The sequence below is a fragment of the Miniopterus natalensis genome, chromosome 8 (assembly GCF_054644295.1).
Source record: "Miniopterus natalensis isolate mMinNat1 chromosome 8, mMinNat1.hap1, whole genome shotgun sequence".
Taxonomy (NCBI): Eukaryota; Metazoa; Chordata; class Mammalia; order Chiroptera; family Miniopteridae; genus Miniopterus; species Miniopterus natalensis.
In genome coordinates this window covers 77452321-77471633 of record NC_142088.1, presented here as the reverse complement: position 1 = coordinate 77471633, position 19313 = coordinate 77452321, and the positions used below count along the sequence as shown (strand labels likewise).

Sequence of the window (19313 nt, the reverse complement as noted above, 5' to 3'; positions counted from 1 at the left end):
GGAATGGGAAGTGTTCTCTTCTCCATGTCAAGACTCCTCCACACACAACTCAAATACACGTATACACACCTGGCCAGAGGTATTCTGCAAATAGTTCACTGGAAGTCAACATGTGCATGGCCAGTATAGAAGTTTCACTGAAGATTTATAAGCAAAGTGAGGTTCTTCAGTACAGAACTAAAGAGAATTACGAACGCTTTCCCACTGTCAGCCCGGCGTCCTAACAAGGATGCCTGGAGCTAGCCCAGCCCAGGCGGAGCTGGGCAGCCATCTGCTGCACACCTCCAGGGGGCAGCCTCCTGTTGTGTTCAGCATGAGCGCTACTCCCACTGGCATGCACTTGTGCTGACAGCTGGACCAGCGGCCTGGGGCTGCAGAAGGGAAGGGGGGTTCCCAGCAGTGCGTGGAGGACTGTTGGGTAAACCACAGTGGAAATCCCCACAGGGAAGATCAGACATCAGAAAAGAGAAGTACGGGGTGTGTCTCCTGGGGCGCGATTAATACGGGGTGACACGGTCAGGCCCCCTTCCTTTCTCTAGGGGGAGGAGAGTACACCCTTGGCTGCATTTAACACAACAGGTTAAATGCATGGGGGGGGGGGGAGCTCCATTTAACTAACCAGTGCGCCAAACCCAAGTGGGGTGTTTAGTTGTCTCGGTGCAGTGGCTTCTCCGCAAACGTCCACTTTCACTGGAAGCCCAGACAAAAGTGATCCAAACACAGCACCTGGCCGTTGTCCAGCAGTCCTTGGGGCTGAGGCTCCGTCCCGAGCGTCAGCCGGACACTGGGGCAGCGCCCCCGACGGGCCGGGCGGCAGGACCGCTCTGGCCAGAGCGTCCAGCCAAAAGTCCCAGGGCCTGTCCCTGCTCGGTCACCGTCCCGCCAGGCCCGCCGGCCTGGGGTCGCAGCTGGGAGCTTCTCAGTCCCCGGGGAGTCTCCGCCGCGGCCTCTGTATCTGCTGGCTGCAGATGGACACACGGACGGTTAGAGAAATGTGATTGTTGAGCAGGAAAGTGGGAGCGCGGAGTAGCTCAGAAGTGGGCGGGAGTGTGTTTAAAAAAAAAAGGGTGGAAACCCCATCAGCAAGTCTGCCGAAAAAAATAAGTGCGGTCTGCGTATCTGGGGCGGGGCCCCTCCCCGCCGGCGGCGCAGTGCGACCCGAGGGCCGTCCCGCGCGGCCGAGGTCAGGCGCCGCGACCCCCGCCCGCCCGCGCCCGCGGCCCCCGGCCGCCGGGCCCCCGCTCCGCGCCGCCCACCATGAGCAGCCGCAACGCCACCTCCACCGCGCACCCCCGTGAGTACCCGCCGGGGAGGGTCTGCGGGTCGGGCCCAGCTCCCGCCCCGCAGGACGGGGCGCAGCGGCCGAGGCGCGGCCACGGGCTCGGGACTCCGGCCGCGCCCTGCCCCTGGCCGGAGGCGCCCGCGGGTCCAGGCCGGAGCCCCCGCGCCGTCCCAAGGCTCGCGGGGCCGGGTCGCGCGGGGTCCCCCTGCCGCGCCCCCTGGGACCTGCCCCCCCCCCCCCCCCCCCCCGCTCTCTCCGGCCCCGGAGCGGGCCCCGAGCTCCCGGACCCAGGCGCGCGCGCTCCGCGCCCCAGCTCCACCCTGAAGCCCAGCAGGGGGGCCCCACGGTGGCGCGGGGTCCCTCCCGGCGCCCGCACCCGGGCGCGCGGGCTGTGCGCCCTGGGCCTGGAGAGGCCTGGGCGCGCCTCGGCCCCGCGTCTGCCCGCTGTATCTATTTGCGTGTGGGTCGGGAAGTCTCTGGCGAAACTTTCCCCTAAAAGAATAAACAAGTGACCTGCCAGGAGAGGCAGAGCGTTGAGCCGCCCGAAAGAACGTCACAAGCTGCTGCTAGGCCGCCCAGGCAGGGGATTTGGGGCACTTTTGGAGAAAACTCCAGGTCGGCTCCACTGCCCTGTTCTTGCTCTCCGGGGCTGTCCGGCTTGGGGAGGGACTCGGGGTGAGGAGAGCGCTGCCTCCACCGCGACCGTGGCGCTTTGTAGTTTCTCATGGCCTGTTTCTTTTCGACCCCTCACGTTTGTTGCTGACAGGAAATCGTATCCCCTGCGATTCACTGGGAGGCTGTTCAGACATTTCTGGGGCCTTCCCACCCCTCCTCTGGGATTTGCAATCAAAAACTAAAAGTTTATTTATAAAAAGAATGAATGTTTATCCCTCTTACCCCGACCCCGGCTGTCATTAGAAACTGAGAGAGAATAAACATTGAGTCTATATTGCAATCATGTTAGCTAATTAATAGGGTAACAGTGTGGGTACTGGTGACACTCACTCGTTTTATGTCTTTAAAACCAGGTGGTTGTGAAGCCTTAAGGGCAACCGGAGGTGGATGAGTGCGAGCAGGCCCGTGTCTGTACTGTGCGCCTCAGTGTGCAGGGCGGCTCAATTGGGTCTGGGTCTGACAGAGCGGAGTCACAGAGTGGGGGCCTGGCAGCATGTGTTGGGATCATGTGTGCCACTTATTAGCCAAGGACAGGCTCTGAGCCACAGTTCTGTCATCTGAAAAATGGAAATATAAAATATTCCTCATTGGGCTGTGAGAATTCAGTGTGCGTAAATGGTTCAGCACAGAGATTGAGGCATACTAAGTGTGAGATCAATGTCAGGCATCTTTGTTTGTTTTACATGAGACTGTGGATCTGTTAGCTCATGTGTGTTCCCGTGTGTCTTTGAGTGTGAGTCAAGACACTACTGAGTGCTCATGGGGGTAGGGTTGAGGGGACAGAACCACTGTAATCCTTGCGTGTGGGTGCTTAGGAAGCTCAGGACTGCAGACAGGCCCCGTTTGGAGAGGCCAGGCTTGCCTGGCCCAGAGCATGGGCCTGGCCCCGCCTCCAGCTGTTCTCTGGGATTCAGGTTTCAGATCTTGACCAATGACCGCAAACAGGGCCCTTCTGGGACTGATGGGATGCAGCCCTACTTGCATGCCATTCCAGATTACCCTTAGGACTTGGTTTCTGGCAGGATCTCTGGTGTGGGGAAGATGGGGCCCTATTTCTTGCTGCTAACTAAGGCAGGATGTCTCAGTTTACATCACTGTTCCTCAGAACCAGAGGTTAGACTGGAGAGGACCCACTGCTCCCTGACCAGGCCAGGCCTGCCCTCCTCAGCTGGGCTCCCAGAAGCTCAAAGGCCAGTTATTGCAAATGAGGGTGTGCAGAAATCCATTGCCTTGCCCTTTGATGAAAGAAGTCAACGCTCAGTAAGGAGATGGCCCAGTTTGGCAGCCTTGTGTAGAATTTGTTGCCTCTGACAGAGCAGAAAGGATTGCACTAGTCCAAATAGAATTCCATCTCAGCCATTGCTCAACCCCTCCAGACACCGGTGGAGTAGGGAGTCACGTGACATTGACACAGTTGGCCTGGGCCTCCCAGGGTGCCAGGTATCAGCATTTATTTCTGGGGCTTGCAGCATACCCTGGGAAGCAGAGGTGTTTGGGGACCAGGCATTCTGTGCTTGCAGTGGGACACATCAGCCCACCTACAATGAGTAAGAAGAGGCCCCTCACCAGGCAATCTGGGGGAGGTTGGCAAGTCAAGTCTCTTTGACTCTGGGTGGCAAATACCCTTCTGAGACCCCCACAGAAACACCTGCTAGAGACTAGCAAACACAATGGTCCCAACAAGCACAAGCTAAAAAAAAAAAAAAATTGAACAATGAATGACGGAGTTAATAATAGAAAAGAGGAAGACTTTCTGCCTGCCTCAAGGGCAGTTGCTTTATTGATTTATGAGCATCCTTCTAGGAGTATTGTATGTATATACAATTACTTTTTATTTTACAAAATAAAACGTCCTTTATGTATTCTACTTCATCTTGTTTTTTTTCGTAAGAATATATGTTAAAGATTATGCCAGTTCCTCCTCGGGTGGACATGTAAGTTGTACACAGTCTGTATTTGATCTTTTCCTAACCAGACACAGCACTGCCATGGCAGCCCTTGTAAGCAGAATTGTACATGGATGGGTTTGTGTACTGCCAGGATAAATTCCCCCCAGAATTTAATTTCTGGGACAAAGAATGTGTACCTTTAAGATGTTAGTAGACACTGAAAAAATTGCCCTCCAACAGGTCACGTGATTACCAACATCACCAGTAGTCAATGAAAGTTGCCGTTTCCCCATATCCTTGCTCACACTGCCGCTTCTATCTTGGTCAGTCTGATGAGTAAAACACATTGTGACTTTTGAATGTACTTCTGTAGCTACACGTCAGGCTGGGCAGGTTTTCCTGCCTCTAGAAGACAGTGTAGTTTTTCTGGAAAGTACCTCTGTATGACCTTTGCCCGTTTCCTGTCAGGCCCCTAGGCACCCCCTATGGGAAACACACCCCAGGAGTTAATGACGTGTCCCGCCTCCCATGGCGAACTAGAGGCAGAGCAGGGGCCCAGGTCGCACACGTGCTGTGGTCACCCTGGGTTTATCCTGCCTCCACCGCTTGCTGGCTTTGGGGAGGTCCGCAGTTCCTCGGAGCCTCGGCTTTCTCATCTGCACATGGAGTAACGACAGCCACTTCCCAGGGCCACGTGGTGAACAGAGAATAAGGCTTGGCACCGCGCCAGGGAGTAATGGCACCGTGGCTGTTGTTAACAGATTTTATCAGCGCAAGCCCAGCCTGCAGGTGCTGGTAATCTCTGTCTCGCATGCAGACAGCTGCCGTTTTGTTTCTGATAATGTAACAATGACAACAGCAGCACCTAGATGCCAAGCCCTATGGGAGGCCTTGCCCGGGTCACCCCCACAGCCTGGTCTCACAGGCACCTTCTTACCTGTTTCTCTGGACACTCAAGGGCCACCTACCCCTGGGTTCCCAAGTACTGAGGCCTCAGCCAGGTGGTGGACGCAGGCTGCAGACACCAGGGCCACAGAGGCCAACCTAAGGGGGTGTTAGGGTGCATGTGGGCCTGCTGTCCCTGTCCCCGTGGACCAGGCAGGGCATCCTGCCACCCTCCCATCGTGGGAGCCGTGCCTGGGTCGTCACTGCTGTAGCTTTGCACTCAGGGGACTGCGTGTGGCACAGACACTCAGAACCTGCCAAACAACCATGGCTTCTCAGCCAGTCCTGTGGTCCAGCCTCGGCTCACCACTGCCCGCCAGCGCTCCCTTTCTGTGGTCAGGCCTGACCCACACTGGGCCGGCTGACTGCTCCCCTCCCTGCCTCAGACAGGCAGCTCGGGCCACTCCCTCCTCATGTCTGGACTGCCCTGCCCCCCAACCTCACCCTCACAACCGCCTGCTTCTGCCCCCCACCCTGACTCTCTGGGTACCTCCCCCACCCCACCAGCACACACATGCACACACTTGCACTGCCTGTCTAGCTCACACCTGCTTGTCAGTTTAGGCCTAGTAAATGCACTCCCACCTCCCTGGGCCCTCCTGACAACCAGAAAACCACCCACCGTGGCGCTAGGGATGCTTTTCAGCCCCAACAGACTCCTAGGTCTGCCCCCTTCACAGAACTCTGACCTCCCAAGGGTCTCCATGACCCACATCCCCACCACATGGGCTTGGCTTAGACTGGTGCTTAGGGAGTGACTTGGAAATGAATGGATGACTGCAGAGAAGACTGAAGGCCAACGCTCCCAGGCCTGTGTCCCCTCCAAATACCAAAGCACCTTTTAGAAATCATACACTCCATAGTCCCCAGTCCAGAGCTCAGCATATTCAGGGGGTTAGTAAATAATAACTAAAAAGCACAGAAAGTCAAACCAAAACAGATTCTAGGACATGGCTGAAGGGCCCAGCAGTCGCCACAGAGCTCTCCGTCCCACTCAGCATTGATCCTGGTCAGGTGCTCCCTCCCTGCCTCCCTCACTGCCCCATCTTTGCCTAGGCTTTCATTCAGATCCTATGAAATCTGAACTTCTAAGGAAGTGTTGGCTCCTGCCCTTAATTATTACAAATTTTCATTTTTGTACATTCTCCCAGGACAGTGCTAGTGTGCAAAGTTTGAGCCGCAGCACATGCTGACGAGCTAGTTTCCTCCCAGGCGAGCAGAGCTGGAGCCTAGGACTAAGGCTATCACAGGTGGGCGGGTTCAGCGGGATCCCTACATGACCCCCCTCACCCACCCTTTCAGCCACAGAGTCTGTGTGGTTATCACCACCTCACATATGTGCCGCTGGGCCTGGGCAGACGAGCCTGCCCTGCCTGGGGGACAATGGCTGAGCAGGACTTGCTGCCCCCTGTCTGGCCCTGAATCCCTGCTGGTCCTCTGGGCAGACATCTTCACCACCTTTCATTAAGGATTCTTCAAGATTGGCGAATGCAGGAGGCTCAGTGTGGACAACTCTGAGCATTAGATCTCCAGAGGACCCAGTCATGGCGGGGTAGGGGGGGAGCTCCACAATATTGGGAGATTTATCTCCTGCAGCTCCACCAAGTTCCCACAATAAACATCAGAGAAAAGTAGCCCCACGCCCACCCCCTGCCCCATAGGAAACCTGCTCATAGGCCTGTGGGGTGAGGAAACAGCCTCAGGAGGAGAGGAAACAGCCATTTGGAATTATGCCAGAGCAGCTGTTCACAGTAAGCCCAGGCCTCAGGGCCACTGGGCAACCAGAGCCCAATCTGCTGGGGCACCACCAGAGCTTAAGGGCCTGGGAGGAGAGAAACCCCAGCTCCAGCCCCTCCAGCCCTCCGTCCCACCTGAGGGGAGAGACAAAAGCTGAGATGCATTTGGGGGGCTCCCAGTGCAGAGGCCAGGTTCACTGGGCCGGAGACCTTCTCATAGGCCTGTGGGGTGCGTCCCCCTGCCCACCTCTCCCCAATATCACAGTGAATCCTTTACCTGGCACATCACCTCTGGCTGTCAGAAAACTTTCAAGGCATAGCAAAGGCAAAAAAAAACACATGCTGTGAAGAGACAGAGCAAGCCTCCGAACCAGGCATGGCGGGGATGCTGGAATTGCTGGGCGGAATTTAAAACAACTGTGATGAATAGCTCTTTATGACACTTTGTTATATGCTCCCTTGTTTCTGCTTCTCTAGCAAACTCCTTCTGTAAGTTAAAGCTACGCGTCTTTTCTCTTATCACCAAATATTGTGGCCCTCGTGCTATATGGACTCAGTGGACACACCCCTGACCCCTTCCGGGTCTGTGAAGGAAGCTGGAATTTCAGGCGCTCGTGAGGGGCCAGACCTAGGCAAGGGTGCCCAGTTATCTCACTGTGCCTGTCACACCCTGAAGGAGACACTGATCTCCACTTCAGATGAGGCCTCCTGACTGGCAGAGAGCACAGCCGGAACCCCTTGCCCCCTCCTGCTGTGTGCAATCATGTTTTTATGAAGGGTCCGACCACGCAGCTGCCTGCTGGCCTGGGCCCCAGCTCTGCCGTTTCCCCCTTGGACCCTGGAGGAGGGAATCTTCACATGTCGGTAGCTGTGGGCACACGCATTCTCAGCAGAGTCTTCGAGGGAAGGATGTTATGGTCGCTAGGTAAAGACTAGGCATGGCATTCACGCCTGCCTCTTGTGTTGGGCCCAGCCTGTGGCTTCTGTGTTCACCAGGCAGCAAAATCCGCTGGCTGAGATGTGGCACTTTCTCTATGCTTGTCAAACCCTCTCTCCAGAACCTTACACACAGCCGTTAGCAAGCAGAGGCTTCAAGTTCAGGTACTTCTGTACTTTTCTGAGCCATTTAGTCCAAATACACGCTGCATCAATTTGTTAGTGACAAGGAGGTAAGAACACCAGCTTTAGAGTCCAGGAACTTGGGTTTGATCGTGGACCCCCACTGCCCTGGCTTTGGCCTTGAGCACATTGCCTGGCCTTGAGCACATTGCCTGGCCTCTGCATCACAGCTCGTTGAACCGGGCTGGCCTCATGGGTGGGTGGCCTGTGCGGTCATGAAGGCCTCACTCTCAGGGGCCCACACTCACCAGCTTTAATGCTCTGCTGTCGCCATCCTGAAATTCTTAAGTTTTAAAAAGGGTCCCCATTTCCATTTTGCTCCGGACCCCAGAAGTTCCAGCCAGCCTTTGTCTGGCAAATGGGGATAATAGTCATTTCTGCCTCAGGGTTTGCTCTGAGATCCGACTGGATCATCATGGATCCAGTCCCAGCGTAGTGGCCCCTGCGTTCCTCACTGGGGCTCACCGAGTCCCAGCGTGCCCTGAGTGAGAGCTAGTTCCCTCCCACTGCCCACATCTCCTCGTTCCCAGCCCTTACCTCTTTGAGCCCATTTGCCACTGAGAATAGTCCCCTGACACAGGATGGCACAGTCTGCCCTGGTCCTGAGCCGGCACAGCCCTCTGGCCCAGCAGGGGAGCCGCCCTGCAATAGCTCTGGGAAGTTGCTCCCTCCTGAGTTGTGAAAGCTGCCTCCAACCCACCTGCCCTTCATGTTTCTATCCAAAAATGGGAGCAATACGTACAGAGCAGCCCAGAAAATGCACGAGGGCCAGCGTCTCAGCTTCCTGTACATGATACCCTGAAAGGGCCATCCTTGCTCCCCCAGCCTCACCTGAACACCAGCTCCTTAAAAAAAGGGCCTCACTGTCTCCTTCTCCATGGGAAAGAGAAGACTCTTTAAAAACAATGAATGAATAAATGAATGAATATGAAATTCCAACCAGTGTAGACAAAGCTGATCTACACAGAGAGCGCATGGGTCCTGGATTCACCTGAATCCCCTCCCAATCCAGGGTGAGACTCCGCCACTCAGTGGCTTGCATGACCTCGAGCTCCCCTGGTTCTGCCCACTGGCCTCGCCCTGTCCAGTGGACCTTGTGTGCCTTGTGCTGTGCACACGCGGGGCTCCTCCCCTCCCCACCTGCCCTTATGCTCTCTGCCTTTCCATGTCTTCTGTCAGTCTTGCTTTTCCGTTCCTTGGTGCTGCCATTGACCAGGTTCACAGCCGGACTCTCTCCGGGGGCCCTTCAAAGCAGAGACCCCCTCTCCTGAGAGGGTTTCCTCTCCCCTGCACCCCTGCCTGAGCTCCTACAGGAAAGTCCGTGCTTCCTGGGACTGTGTCCTAGGACTGACTGGTCATTTAAATTGTTACCCTTAAATTCTCATTTTAGTGAATTAATTTCAGCTATGGCTGGAAATCTGGAGTAATCCATTTTTCTTTTTATTTCGTTTCATAATCTCTTTTTTTCCTTTTCTGCAAATTCTACAAATTATCCTGACCTACTCTCCTCTTATGGTGACTGTCTCGCTGACTGAAAGCTTCATGTGGAGTAAGTTATCTCATTTCACCCTGAGCAGCCCTGCGGGAGGTATTTTTATCTCCGTTTTGCACGTGATGACACTGAAACTGGAGAGGTGATGTGACTGCTGAGAGCCACCGCAGGCTCTCGAGTACAGGGGATCTCAGGGCGGGCTTAGCAGCCCCAGCTGCACATCAGACACCATGCTCAGGGCCTCCACCGCTTCTGGAAACCCACAAACATGTTTGTCTCCTTTAAAATCTAAAGGAAAGTGATGAACATTTAGGACTGAACATTATGCCTATCTTTATAGCAATGCCATTGTCAAAAACAACCGATGCAAGCAAAGCACCCAGGCCGATGCAGGTCACACTGCGGCCCTGTCTGAACCCATCCAAGACCAAGGAGCCGGATGCCTGCTGGTCCCCACGCTGTCAGCATCCCACCCGGCCCTGCCCTGCTCCTTTCTCTCTGCTGCCCCTCTGTAAGGCTGCACTACCTCAAACCCTCACACCCCTCCCCGGGTGTCCTGCCCAGTCCCACAGGACCCCTTGTTCCTGCCTTTACCTCTGCCCTAGAAAGAGCCACAGAGTCCAAGTAAATCCCCAAGGACACTTGGGGCTCACTTTGTCTCTCTCTGTCTCTGTCTCTATCTCTGTCTCTGTTTCTCTCTGTGTCTATCTCTATCTCTATCTCTTACTCTCTTGGCTTTTTAAGCAGGGAAATTGGGCTGCTCTTCACTTAAAAGTTTAAAAATAAGTTTTCTTTGCCCTGTTTCATTACTACAGAAGCAGATAATGTTCCCTATAGAATTTTGCAGACAAGACCAAGGGGAAGAGTGAAGGAAGGTTCTTTCTAGAGCAGGGTGACTTTCATATACTCAGGGGACTCCCCGGTGACAGCTGGGAGGCTGTTCAGAGAGCCATCTGGGCAGAGATAAAGGCAGGAACCTCAGTGTAAAGAGGCCCCCAGGAGGCACCCAGAGGAGCCATGCAGAGCTCTGGGTTGGGGCGGAGGCGGTGCTGTGGGTCTTAGCTCACGTGCCAGGGCGGGCTGGTGAGTAGCACTTGGTGAGCGCCCACTCCGGCTACTCCACACCCGCCAGCATATACACGGTACGTGGGCGCGATACTCTTAATGCCAGTTTAGCAATATGGAAACTGACATTCAAAAAGGTTATTTCCCCAGGGCCTCACTGAGCACCACAGGCACTGTCCAGCCTTGAGCCAGGTGTGTCCCTCCACCCCCCGGACACGGCAGCCACTGTGACATGCAGGAGGGGCTTGCATGACCCCTGTCCCTTCTGCCCAGCTCCATGCAGCCCTAGGGTCACTCTCCTTGCCTCAGAAGAAAAAGGGTATCTTTGTTCACCCCACCCGGCCACTTATGCTGGCTCTGCCCTCCGCCAGCCCCCACCTGTGGGCCTAGCAGCTGCTGATGAAATGCACAGGGAGGCACACAGGGCCTCTTGTGACTGCCAGGACTGCCAGCTGAGCCAACCCACACACAGGTCCCCCTCTCCGCTGGGTAAGCAGTGGGCAGCTGCCTCTCGGGGTCACCACAGGGGCACCAGGAGGGAATGATGCCCCCACCGGGTCTTGGACCGCCTCTCCGCAAAGCTCCCCCCTGAAGTTTGTCTGTTGAAATCTCGCAGCTGTGGGACCATAGCTGCTGTGTGTGTTAGACTCTCCTGGGCACTTTCAAGTCTGTTTCTTGTCTTTATCCAAGAGCTTTCCCCCTCTGACAGGGCAATAAAGTGAAGCTCAGACAAGTTACATGGCTTGTAAGAATTCACACAGCCAGGTGTAGGAGGCAGACGAGAGCGGGGCGCAGGTCTCCGGTAACTTTGAGGTGCACTGAGTGTGCTACAGAAACTCAGTCATCAGGATCTTAAATGGGGGACAGGGTGGGGTGATGGTGAGGATGCTGGGACTGCATGTCACCAAAGGGAAGAAACTGTGATGCTAACCCTGCATTACCCTGCACTGCTCTGCCCTATACACGTACACACACACAGACACTGACACACGCACACACGTGCCCGTACACACATGGATACACATGTGCACACACATGAACGCACACACATACACCCCTTACCACTTCCTTGCGTTTCTCAGTGACAGACTGGTGTCAGCCCAGGTTCAGAGAGAGGGGCGCTCTCTTAGGGGCCTGGCTTGGTCCAGGGCAGGGCAGGCAGGTCCACGGGGGCCTGTGACCTCCCGGAGATAACTGGAAACAATGGAGGAACTGCTGCCTACAGCATCCTTGCCCTTGGGCTTGCCCTTAAAACTTTCTCCCACACCATCACTTTCCAGGCACCATTCCCATCATCTACCTCAGTCTAGAGTGTCCGCATTGCCTAGCTATTGGCGTCGTGTTCTGTTTCTCAAAGCCCTGGGGTCAGGCCCTTTTAACCTCACGTGGCAGACAGGACACACGGGTCTGGAGAATTCAGCGTAGTAGTTTTGGTTATTTTAGGGTTGGGCTCACCGTCCCTCCTGAACACACCCCGAGTCTATTAACGAAGACAACTATTCATGAACCTATTAATAAAGGCAGCCTTCCCTCTGGTGGGGAGTCTGCAGGTTCCAGGAGTTAAATTCTGGGCCGTGTCCCAGATTTACCCTCCTCACACCCCTCTTCACTCCCAGCCTAAGGTCCTATTACAAGTCCCTAGTTTCTAGGCACCCCTTGAGTAGCAGGTGACACAAGCCAGGCGCCTTCAGCTTTCTGTCCACTTGCGGGGAATTCAGTGCAGAGGACCAAGCTTGATCACCACGATCGAGTCTGACACACCTTGACTTTCATCCAGCGAGCGCCTCTTGTGAGCAAGGGCCGCACAGACACCAGGGACACAGGCTTTGTCTTCAAAGAGTCTTCAGCCTCGTGAGGGTGGAGCAAAACCCAAGAACATGGGAGGCAGAACTAACGAAAGCCATTTGTCCCCGAACCTCTAGAAGTGGCTTCCCTCCTGGGGTCCCCACTCCACAAAAAATGGTGTCACAACTACAGATTTCCACTGCAATCATTTTCATCAGAAATGACAATTCTGCAAAATAAATTCTTGGATAAAACCTGAAAGTATATGAGGTGAAAGCCCATTTGATGCTGTTGTGCTGGAGATGAGAGGCCTGGTGGCCACACTCCGAGGACCCTCCTCGTTGTTGCCTCTGAAGTCACCTCTGAACACAGGGCTGCGTGGAGCCAGGCTTGCAGACTCCTGCCCGGCACCTTCTGGAATGCGCCTGGGGCCCAGCCACTGTTCTGCTGCCCGTGAGGGCGCTCTGGGGCTTGGAGCTCAGGGGGTCCTTCTGTGCCGGACACTTCCATCACCAAAGCCGTCATGCTCTCCCTGGGGTGACGTGTGTGCCTGTAGCCAGACTACAGTGTCCACCCAGCTGTCAGCCATGTACCAGTTAATTCCATGAGAGAAGCTCTTACCAGATTTCGGGAACCCTCAGGCTCCATGATGAAAGTCTGAAGAGTTGGAAAGGAAACTGGATGGAAAATTTTTTTATGACACCATCTATCTACAAATGCTTCCTTGCCACCATACACATCCCTGGTTCATCAACGGAAACACACAGTGTCACGGTGTGTCCCTCCTGTCCCTTGTTCCAGGGGTTGAGGAGGAGACACAGCGTACAGGACCCCTGCCCTCAGGGCATTGCTGGGCTCTCGGGGCACAAGGCAGGTACCATGGCAGGAATAAAAAGCATCCAGTCCTCGGTGAGAAATTCTGCTCAATAGACACCCGCATATTTAAAGAACCACTTCAGCTACTGTAACCCCACATGTAAACTGAGACCTAATGTGAGCTCATGTTGATAACTAATATTAAATGGTGGTGAGTTTCTCCTGACTAGATGGAGATTTATCTGGTCGGGTGAGGTTCTGTGCGAGAAGCTGTCAGTGATCAGTGCTGCTGGGGAGAATGTCCTAACCCCGGGCACGACTTAGGTAGAGCAAGTGGCAAGGATGTAAAAATAGAACCAGCTGCACGCATCCGGGTGCCCACTATGGACGGGTGGTCTGGCCTGTCACAGGTGCCAGGGAATGTGAGCCAGGGGCCGTCACTGGCCACCAGCCACCCCCCTCCCTGGGAGGTGGGTCTGTGGGCCACACCTGCGCCTCAGGACACAGGACTGGGTTGCGAATGGAAGGGCTGTGACTTGAGCCCAAGTGGTCCAAGCCCTTGACCATCTCTTAGCCCCTGCCCACCCCACCTTTCAGTGGGCAGGAAATGGGGAGTTTCAAAAGCCAGCAGAGGTTCCTTTCACGGGAGGAGTGAGAGATTGGTTCAGTGGGCTTTTTCACCCCATTTATTTACACCAAGCCCTGGTACTCACCCCCAGGTCATTGCCTGTTAAGAACGTGAGCTTCTGAATGACTTTCTGGAGCATGTTGTTTTAAAACAACTCATTTGAGTGAAATGATGTCTTTCTTTCACTGAGAAAACAAACAATGCTGGAGAAAATCCATATACATTTTTGAGGACATTACATTCAGAGGCAGATGAAATCCACAGTTTTCTTGAAAGTTCAGGCCCCTGTGAGGCTGCCTCCCACTCTGGCCACTTCTGGGCCATTTATTTCCTGAGCTCTGATCTCTGCCCCCAGCTCCTGACCGTCCCTTCCCCTCTGTTTCCAGGGTGTCCCCTCTGAGGTTGCACTGCCCCGAGGCACGATTTTCTGAGTTCCTGGCCATACTTGCCGCTTGCCCCTTGGCTGTGAGAACAGAGGCTTACTGTCTAGGCAGATGAAAGGCCGACCTCTCACTGCCCTGCCTCCTGCCTCTGGGTCCCCAAGCTTCTTTGAGCTCGAGTGGGGCCGTCCCCAGGGAGAAAAGAACAGAAGGTGGCATTCTTCTCTGCCTTAATTCCTGATGTCTTTTTTAAGCCAGCAACCTCCATCGGGCCTCCGACAGCCATTAACCACTGCCCGATCTCCTCCAGCCTCGCTGGACCAGAACCTCAGTATAGCCAGACTGTGGCCACTTGGATAGGCCATTTGTCCTACTTTGGGACCCAGTGGCCTGGAGCTGAGGAGTCCCTGGATAATCTGTCTGTGGTCTGTGGCAAGGCACACCCATCAGTTCAGTCAGCCCGAGAAGTCACAAGGACCAGGCCTCAGCCGTCCCTGGCAGAGATGGCCTCCACCCTACACAGGGTTTAAATCAGAGGCAGGACTCACCTAGGGCACCTCCCAGCTACTGTGTCAACTTCACCACCAGGGAGGGTGACTTCAAGGTAGTGACTTCACCCACATTGACCTCCACAACCCTGGTGTCCTCACCACCTCGTGGGGGTTCAGGATGCAGTGGGCCCAGGTGCAGCTGGACTCTAGTCCATGGCAGGTGGGTGTGGCGTGGACAGCGGCCTATGTTCTAGTGTCATGCGGGTTGAAAGTGCAGACTTCCTGCATGACAGACCTGTGTTCAAGGTGCACATAGCCGCTTCGTGGCCCCAAGCTCTCAGCACCTTGAATGCGAGGTGGAGGTGGAGGCCCAGGTCTTGCTGGGGTGTGCACTGGGCAAATGTTAGCCTCAGAGGGAAGAGAGAGACCCAGTGATGCAGAGACTTAAACAGGGGCATGCAACTGAGGCCCGCAGGCCGAATGCAACCTGTGACCTGCTTCAAAGTTTTATTGTAACACAGCTGCACCCACTGTTTACGTGTCTGTGGCTGCTTTCATGTGACAGTGGCTGCTTTCATGTGACAATGGCAGAGCTGTTGCAAAGAGCATATGTGCCACAGAGCCTAAACTATTTACTATGTGTCCCTCTATGAAAAAAGTTTGCCAACTGCTGACTTAAACCAGCAGGAGAATCTCTCATGGTTCCACTTCTGGGCCTCGAGCCCACCTGGCCCCATTGTACCTTGCTTTGGGGACACAGCTTCATAGATGGATGAGAAGCCATGGAAAAGACCTGCAACAGAGGTCAGGGACCAGGCAACAGGCAGGGAGGCCCACTCAGTCCAGCCTGGCTAACTGGGGCACATGACGCACCTTGGTTCCCGTGACCTGATCTTCCCAGACCACCAAGAAGAGGGTCCTCCTTGTAGTTTCTTTCTTGCACCCTCCTACCCCTCCCTCTATTACACAGGCCCTCAGGGTCCTGTTGCTAACAGCAGACAGCCCTGACCCCAACCGGGCAGGTGTGGGCAGAATGGCCACACATTGGACAGGCTGCCTCGCCCCGCAGCTAGAGGGCCAGCCCGCTCACTGGGCCTTCAAAGAGCAGTGCTTCTCAGCAGCGTCCAGGCAAGGGACATACCTTCCACTCCACATGACAGTGTCAGGCCAGCTACGCTGCACCTGACCTATTGGGGCCTCTCTCCTCAGGTTTGGAGTTGGAGATTCAGGGACAGAAGTATGTCCACATTAGACCTGATATAAAATGGTGGGCTCTGAGTTCAGCCCTGGTGCCTCTGCATCTATGCCCTGTCCTTTGCTTCTGCCACCGGCACCAGCAAGCTTGTGGCCCAGCAGTCACATGCCAGGCACACTTATCGAGCACCAAGTGTGTGTCAGGTCCTGGTTGAGGCCCTGAAGATGTGACAGTGGACCAACCAGCAGCAGTCCCAAAGGGAAGCTCACATTCTGGTGGGGATGGACAGATGGACACAAGATACGTGGGTAGAGTGCTCAGTAGTCAGATGGTGCTAATCAGTCCAGGAAGGGAGATAGAGAAGGCCAAGGGGTGAGAGCGGTGCCATATAAAGAGCATGGCCAGAGAAGTTTCTGCTGGGGGAGGTGCTGTTTTAGAAAAATCTAAAGGAAGCCAAGGAGCCAAACACGGGAACATCTAAGAGGAGACATAGGAGGCAGAGAGCATAGCAAGTGCAAAGGCCCTGAGGCAGGAATAGGCCTGGCCTGTTCAGGAACAGCCAGGAGGCCAGTGTGGCTGGGGAAGAAGGGTGGAAAGAAGAAACTCGGAGATGAAGTCAGACAGGTGAGGTGGCAGAGAGATAATGGAAGGACCTCCCAGCCCCATTGTTGGAGCTGCTGGTTTTCCCTCTTCTTCCTGAGCTGTGGGTCCTCCAAGCCCCCTGCTCATGACCTCTAGAATGTTCATGACCCGGACATAGGAGGCCTTCAGCATCTCAGTTCTCCAGCAAGGGGCTGAGAGCAGGGCCCTAAGCCAGCATTCCTTGTGGTGGAAGCTGAAAGGGAAGGAAGAGAGGGCAGAGGACTCCTGAGGAGTGCCTGAAATGCAGGGGTGGGGCCAGGAGGGCCTTCACCAAGGGTCCAGTGTGTTCTCAGTGGTCCTGAAAGGTGCCTTAGTTGTGGATACAGATGTGCACACACACGCATAAGCTTTCAGAACCCTCTCTGATGTTGTTAGTTGTATGTTCTGGGTGAAGCTTTTCTGCACAGCTGTGCTGGGCCCTGCTGGGGATGAGAGGAATATGCATTGGTCCTTCACTTGCATCCTGGGTCCCTGAAAGGTGACGGTGCCAGCCCAGCAGAGAACACAAAACAGTGGCCTTCCCCCTAGGGGTACAGGACTGGCCCAGCAGGCATGAGGAGAACCAGGAAAAGGTGTGGGCAAGCGTGGTCTTGGGCTTCTGCTCCTGGGGGACACCTGCTACCTGCTTGGGAAGGGAGGCCCCTAGACCACGCTCAGCCTCCCCCAGTCTTCCTGGCAGAATGAAAGCACAGCCCAGAAATATGGGCTTCTCCTCAGGTTTCTACAGCTCAGGTTAGAACCTAGGATGCCACCAGCTCAGTCTCCCCCACAGCCCTGTCAGAGGTGGGGACTGACAACTCCCCGGAGTAATTGCATGAGCACCCAGGTTCATGGGCTGGAAGGGTGTGGGAAGGGTGTTTCCACCTGCTCTACACGGTCCTGCCATCCTGCTTAGTCTGACGAGCAGTCCTGGGAAGTCCAGCTGGGAGACCAAAGTCACCTAAACAGGCCCAGCAGCTCATTCCCAGGGCCTCCTCCCTCAGATAGCGTGACCCCAATGCGACAATCCAGTTGATACAAGGGACTGACTCAGCATCTCCACCTGAGGGCCCTGTTGGAAGTCTGGCCCCTGGGCTTTTGTTTGTACTGGAGTCTCACACGCATTCATGCTTCTTATCTCACTGGGTCCTCGCTGCAGCCTGGTGTAGGGGAGGGCAGGGGTGCAGAGGGCCTTGGCATTTACTGAGCTCTCTACCAGGGAGCCTGGGCTGCCCGCCTATGGCCACCAGAAGGAATGTGCTGTTTCACACCTGCTAAGAAGAGGGTCTGGGCCCTCATGCAGCCACATGTCTCAACTGTGTCTGGGGAAGGTCCCAAGGCCACATGAGTAGTGAATCGCAGAAGTGACACTGCAGTTTTCACTGGATTCCACAGCCTCTCCACCCATAGCCTCCCCACTGGGCCAGTGTCCTCTTGCTGATGATGCCATGTGCTTCATGTGTTTATATGCTACAGTTTTAAGGAGACAGAGGGCTTCAAGCTTAAGCATTGCTTGTTTCCCCCGCCACACACACATGCGGAGGAGACTGAATGTCAGCTCAGAGCTCTGTGACCTTCAGGCCCAGGTGTGGGGTCTGCACGTGCTCCTGAAGGATGTATGGGTGCCTGTCCCAAGCCCTAAGTGCAGCCCTTTGCCTCTCAGGCGGCCCCCACCCACCCATCATTCACACAGATGGAAATGGCTCTTTCCCCAGGCTGGGCTCTGATAAGGCTGCAGGCAGTAAGGAAAGCAGAGCTGAGCCTCTTATCAGGCAGCTGCAGGGGAACGGATGCCTGAGCTGGGCAGGCCTGGTGCTGATAAAGTGGTCCTGGGCCCAGCCTCTCACTGGCTGATTTCTCAGGCCCGTCCCTAGAGCCCAACCCTCAGAACGGGGACAGCAAGACCAGGGAGCTTTACTGTCTTAGACACAAAGCAAGCTTTTGGCGGCGTAGGCAGTTGGACCTGTGGGGAGCAGTTAGAGACAAAGGTGTGGCAAGGAGGGCTGATGGAGATGGGTCTCTAGAGAGGCCTTGAGGCTCGGGACGTGGCGGAGGGGGCTGTGCCTCCCGCGGCGGATCAGGGCTGCCTGCGGGGTTCGAGCTTGCTCAGGTTCCCTGTGAGGCACGCACTACATGTTATGGGCAGGACACTGAGCCTGGGAAACGGAAGGGGTTGAGGTGTGTTGTCTAACATGTGACCAGGTCTGAATCCAGGTTTGCTGGCCCCTCAGCCGCCTCCCTCCTTCCTGGGAGCTCTGATTGGAAGTAGTGCACGTAACCAACTCATCCCCCACCCTCCACCCACCACCACGCACGCCCCATCTAAAGGCAAATTCTACCTTGAAAAGTTAGCTCCCTTTCCTTTAGGCTTGGGTCCCTGTAAATGTCCTGTCTTTCGGGAAACAGACTGTCTTTAAGGTGGGATAGACTGGGTTAGCCAACTGTTTGGGGGCAAGTGACTAGCCTTTCTGACTTTAGTTGTCCAGTCTGTAAAATGGGCTGGTTGTCCCTGCCTCACAGAGCTGCTGCACTCAGTGCACCTCAGGGACCACAGGACTCCACAGGTACCGAGCACATCACCACTACTGGCCACCAGGACACCATCACCAGCTGCCCCAACCTAGAGCCAGGGCAGGGCCACTGGAGCAGCAGCAGACCCCTGGTCTGGGTTTGCATCCTCACTGAGTCCTTGGCAAGTGATGATATCTCTGAGCCTGAATCTTTTCCTATATAAAGTAGGGTGTAAGTACCTGCTGTCAAAGTTGCCTGGGGATTTCGGCTAATGAGAGGTACACAGGTCATCCCACAAGAGTAGGTTTTGCTGAGAAGCATCATCAGTGTGGCTAAGACACAGGGGAACCCCAGCAAAGACCCATAAAAAGCAGCCAGGGTTAGTAAGGTGACCCCCTGGCTGCCCTCTGCCCAGGCTCTTATGCTCACGGATGCAGATAGAGGTGAAGGGCCTCCAGATAAAGCCGAGACAGCAACCTTCCCACAGGGTGGGTCAAGCAGGGCAGCAGGGCACCCTGGCCCACTGACTAGGAGCCTTCCCTGGAAGGTGCTGCCACCCAGAGGTGACCCACATGATGGGTGCAGGGGAGTGAGTCTTGCCCTTAGAGGACCTGCTGGAGGGCCAAGGCCCCTCAGGGCAGGCCTTAGGGAAAGGCCAGCAGCATGGCCAGGGGGGCAACGCC

At 55.3% G+C, this 19313-nt stretch overlaps 1 protein-coding gene across 1 annotated transcript in view; it reads left to right on the top strand.

Annotated features, from left to right (window-relative positions):
• The first annotated feature begins 1223 nt into the window (after positions 1 to 1223).
• GYPC (glycophorin C (Gerbich blood group)) overlaps positions 1224 to 19313 on the top strand; it is a 33832-nt gene continuing 15742 nt past the window's right edge. Inside the window, exon 1 of the mRNA XM_087819445.1 lies at positions 1224 to 1294. Coding sequence (XP_087675571.1) covers positions 1258 to 1294 — 37 coding nt within the window. The 5' untranslated portion in view covers positions 1224 to 1257. The remainder of the gene's footprint in view (positions 1295 to 19313) is intronic.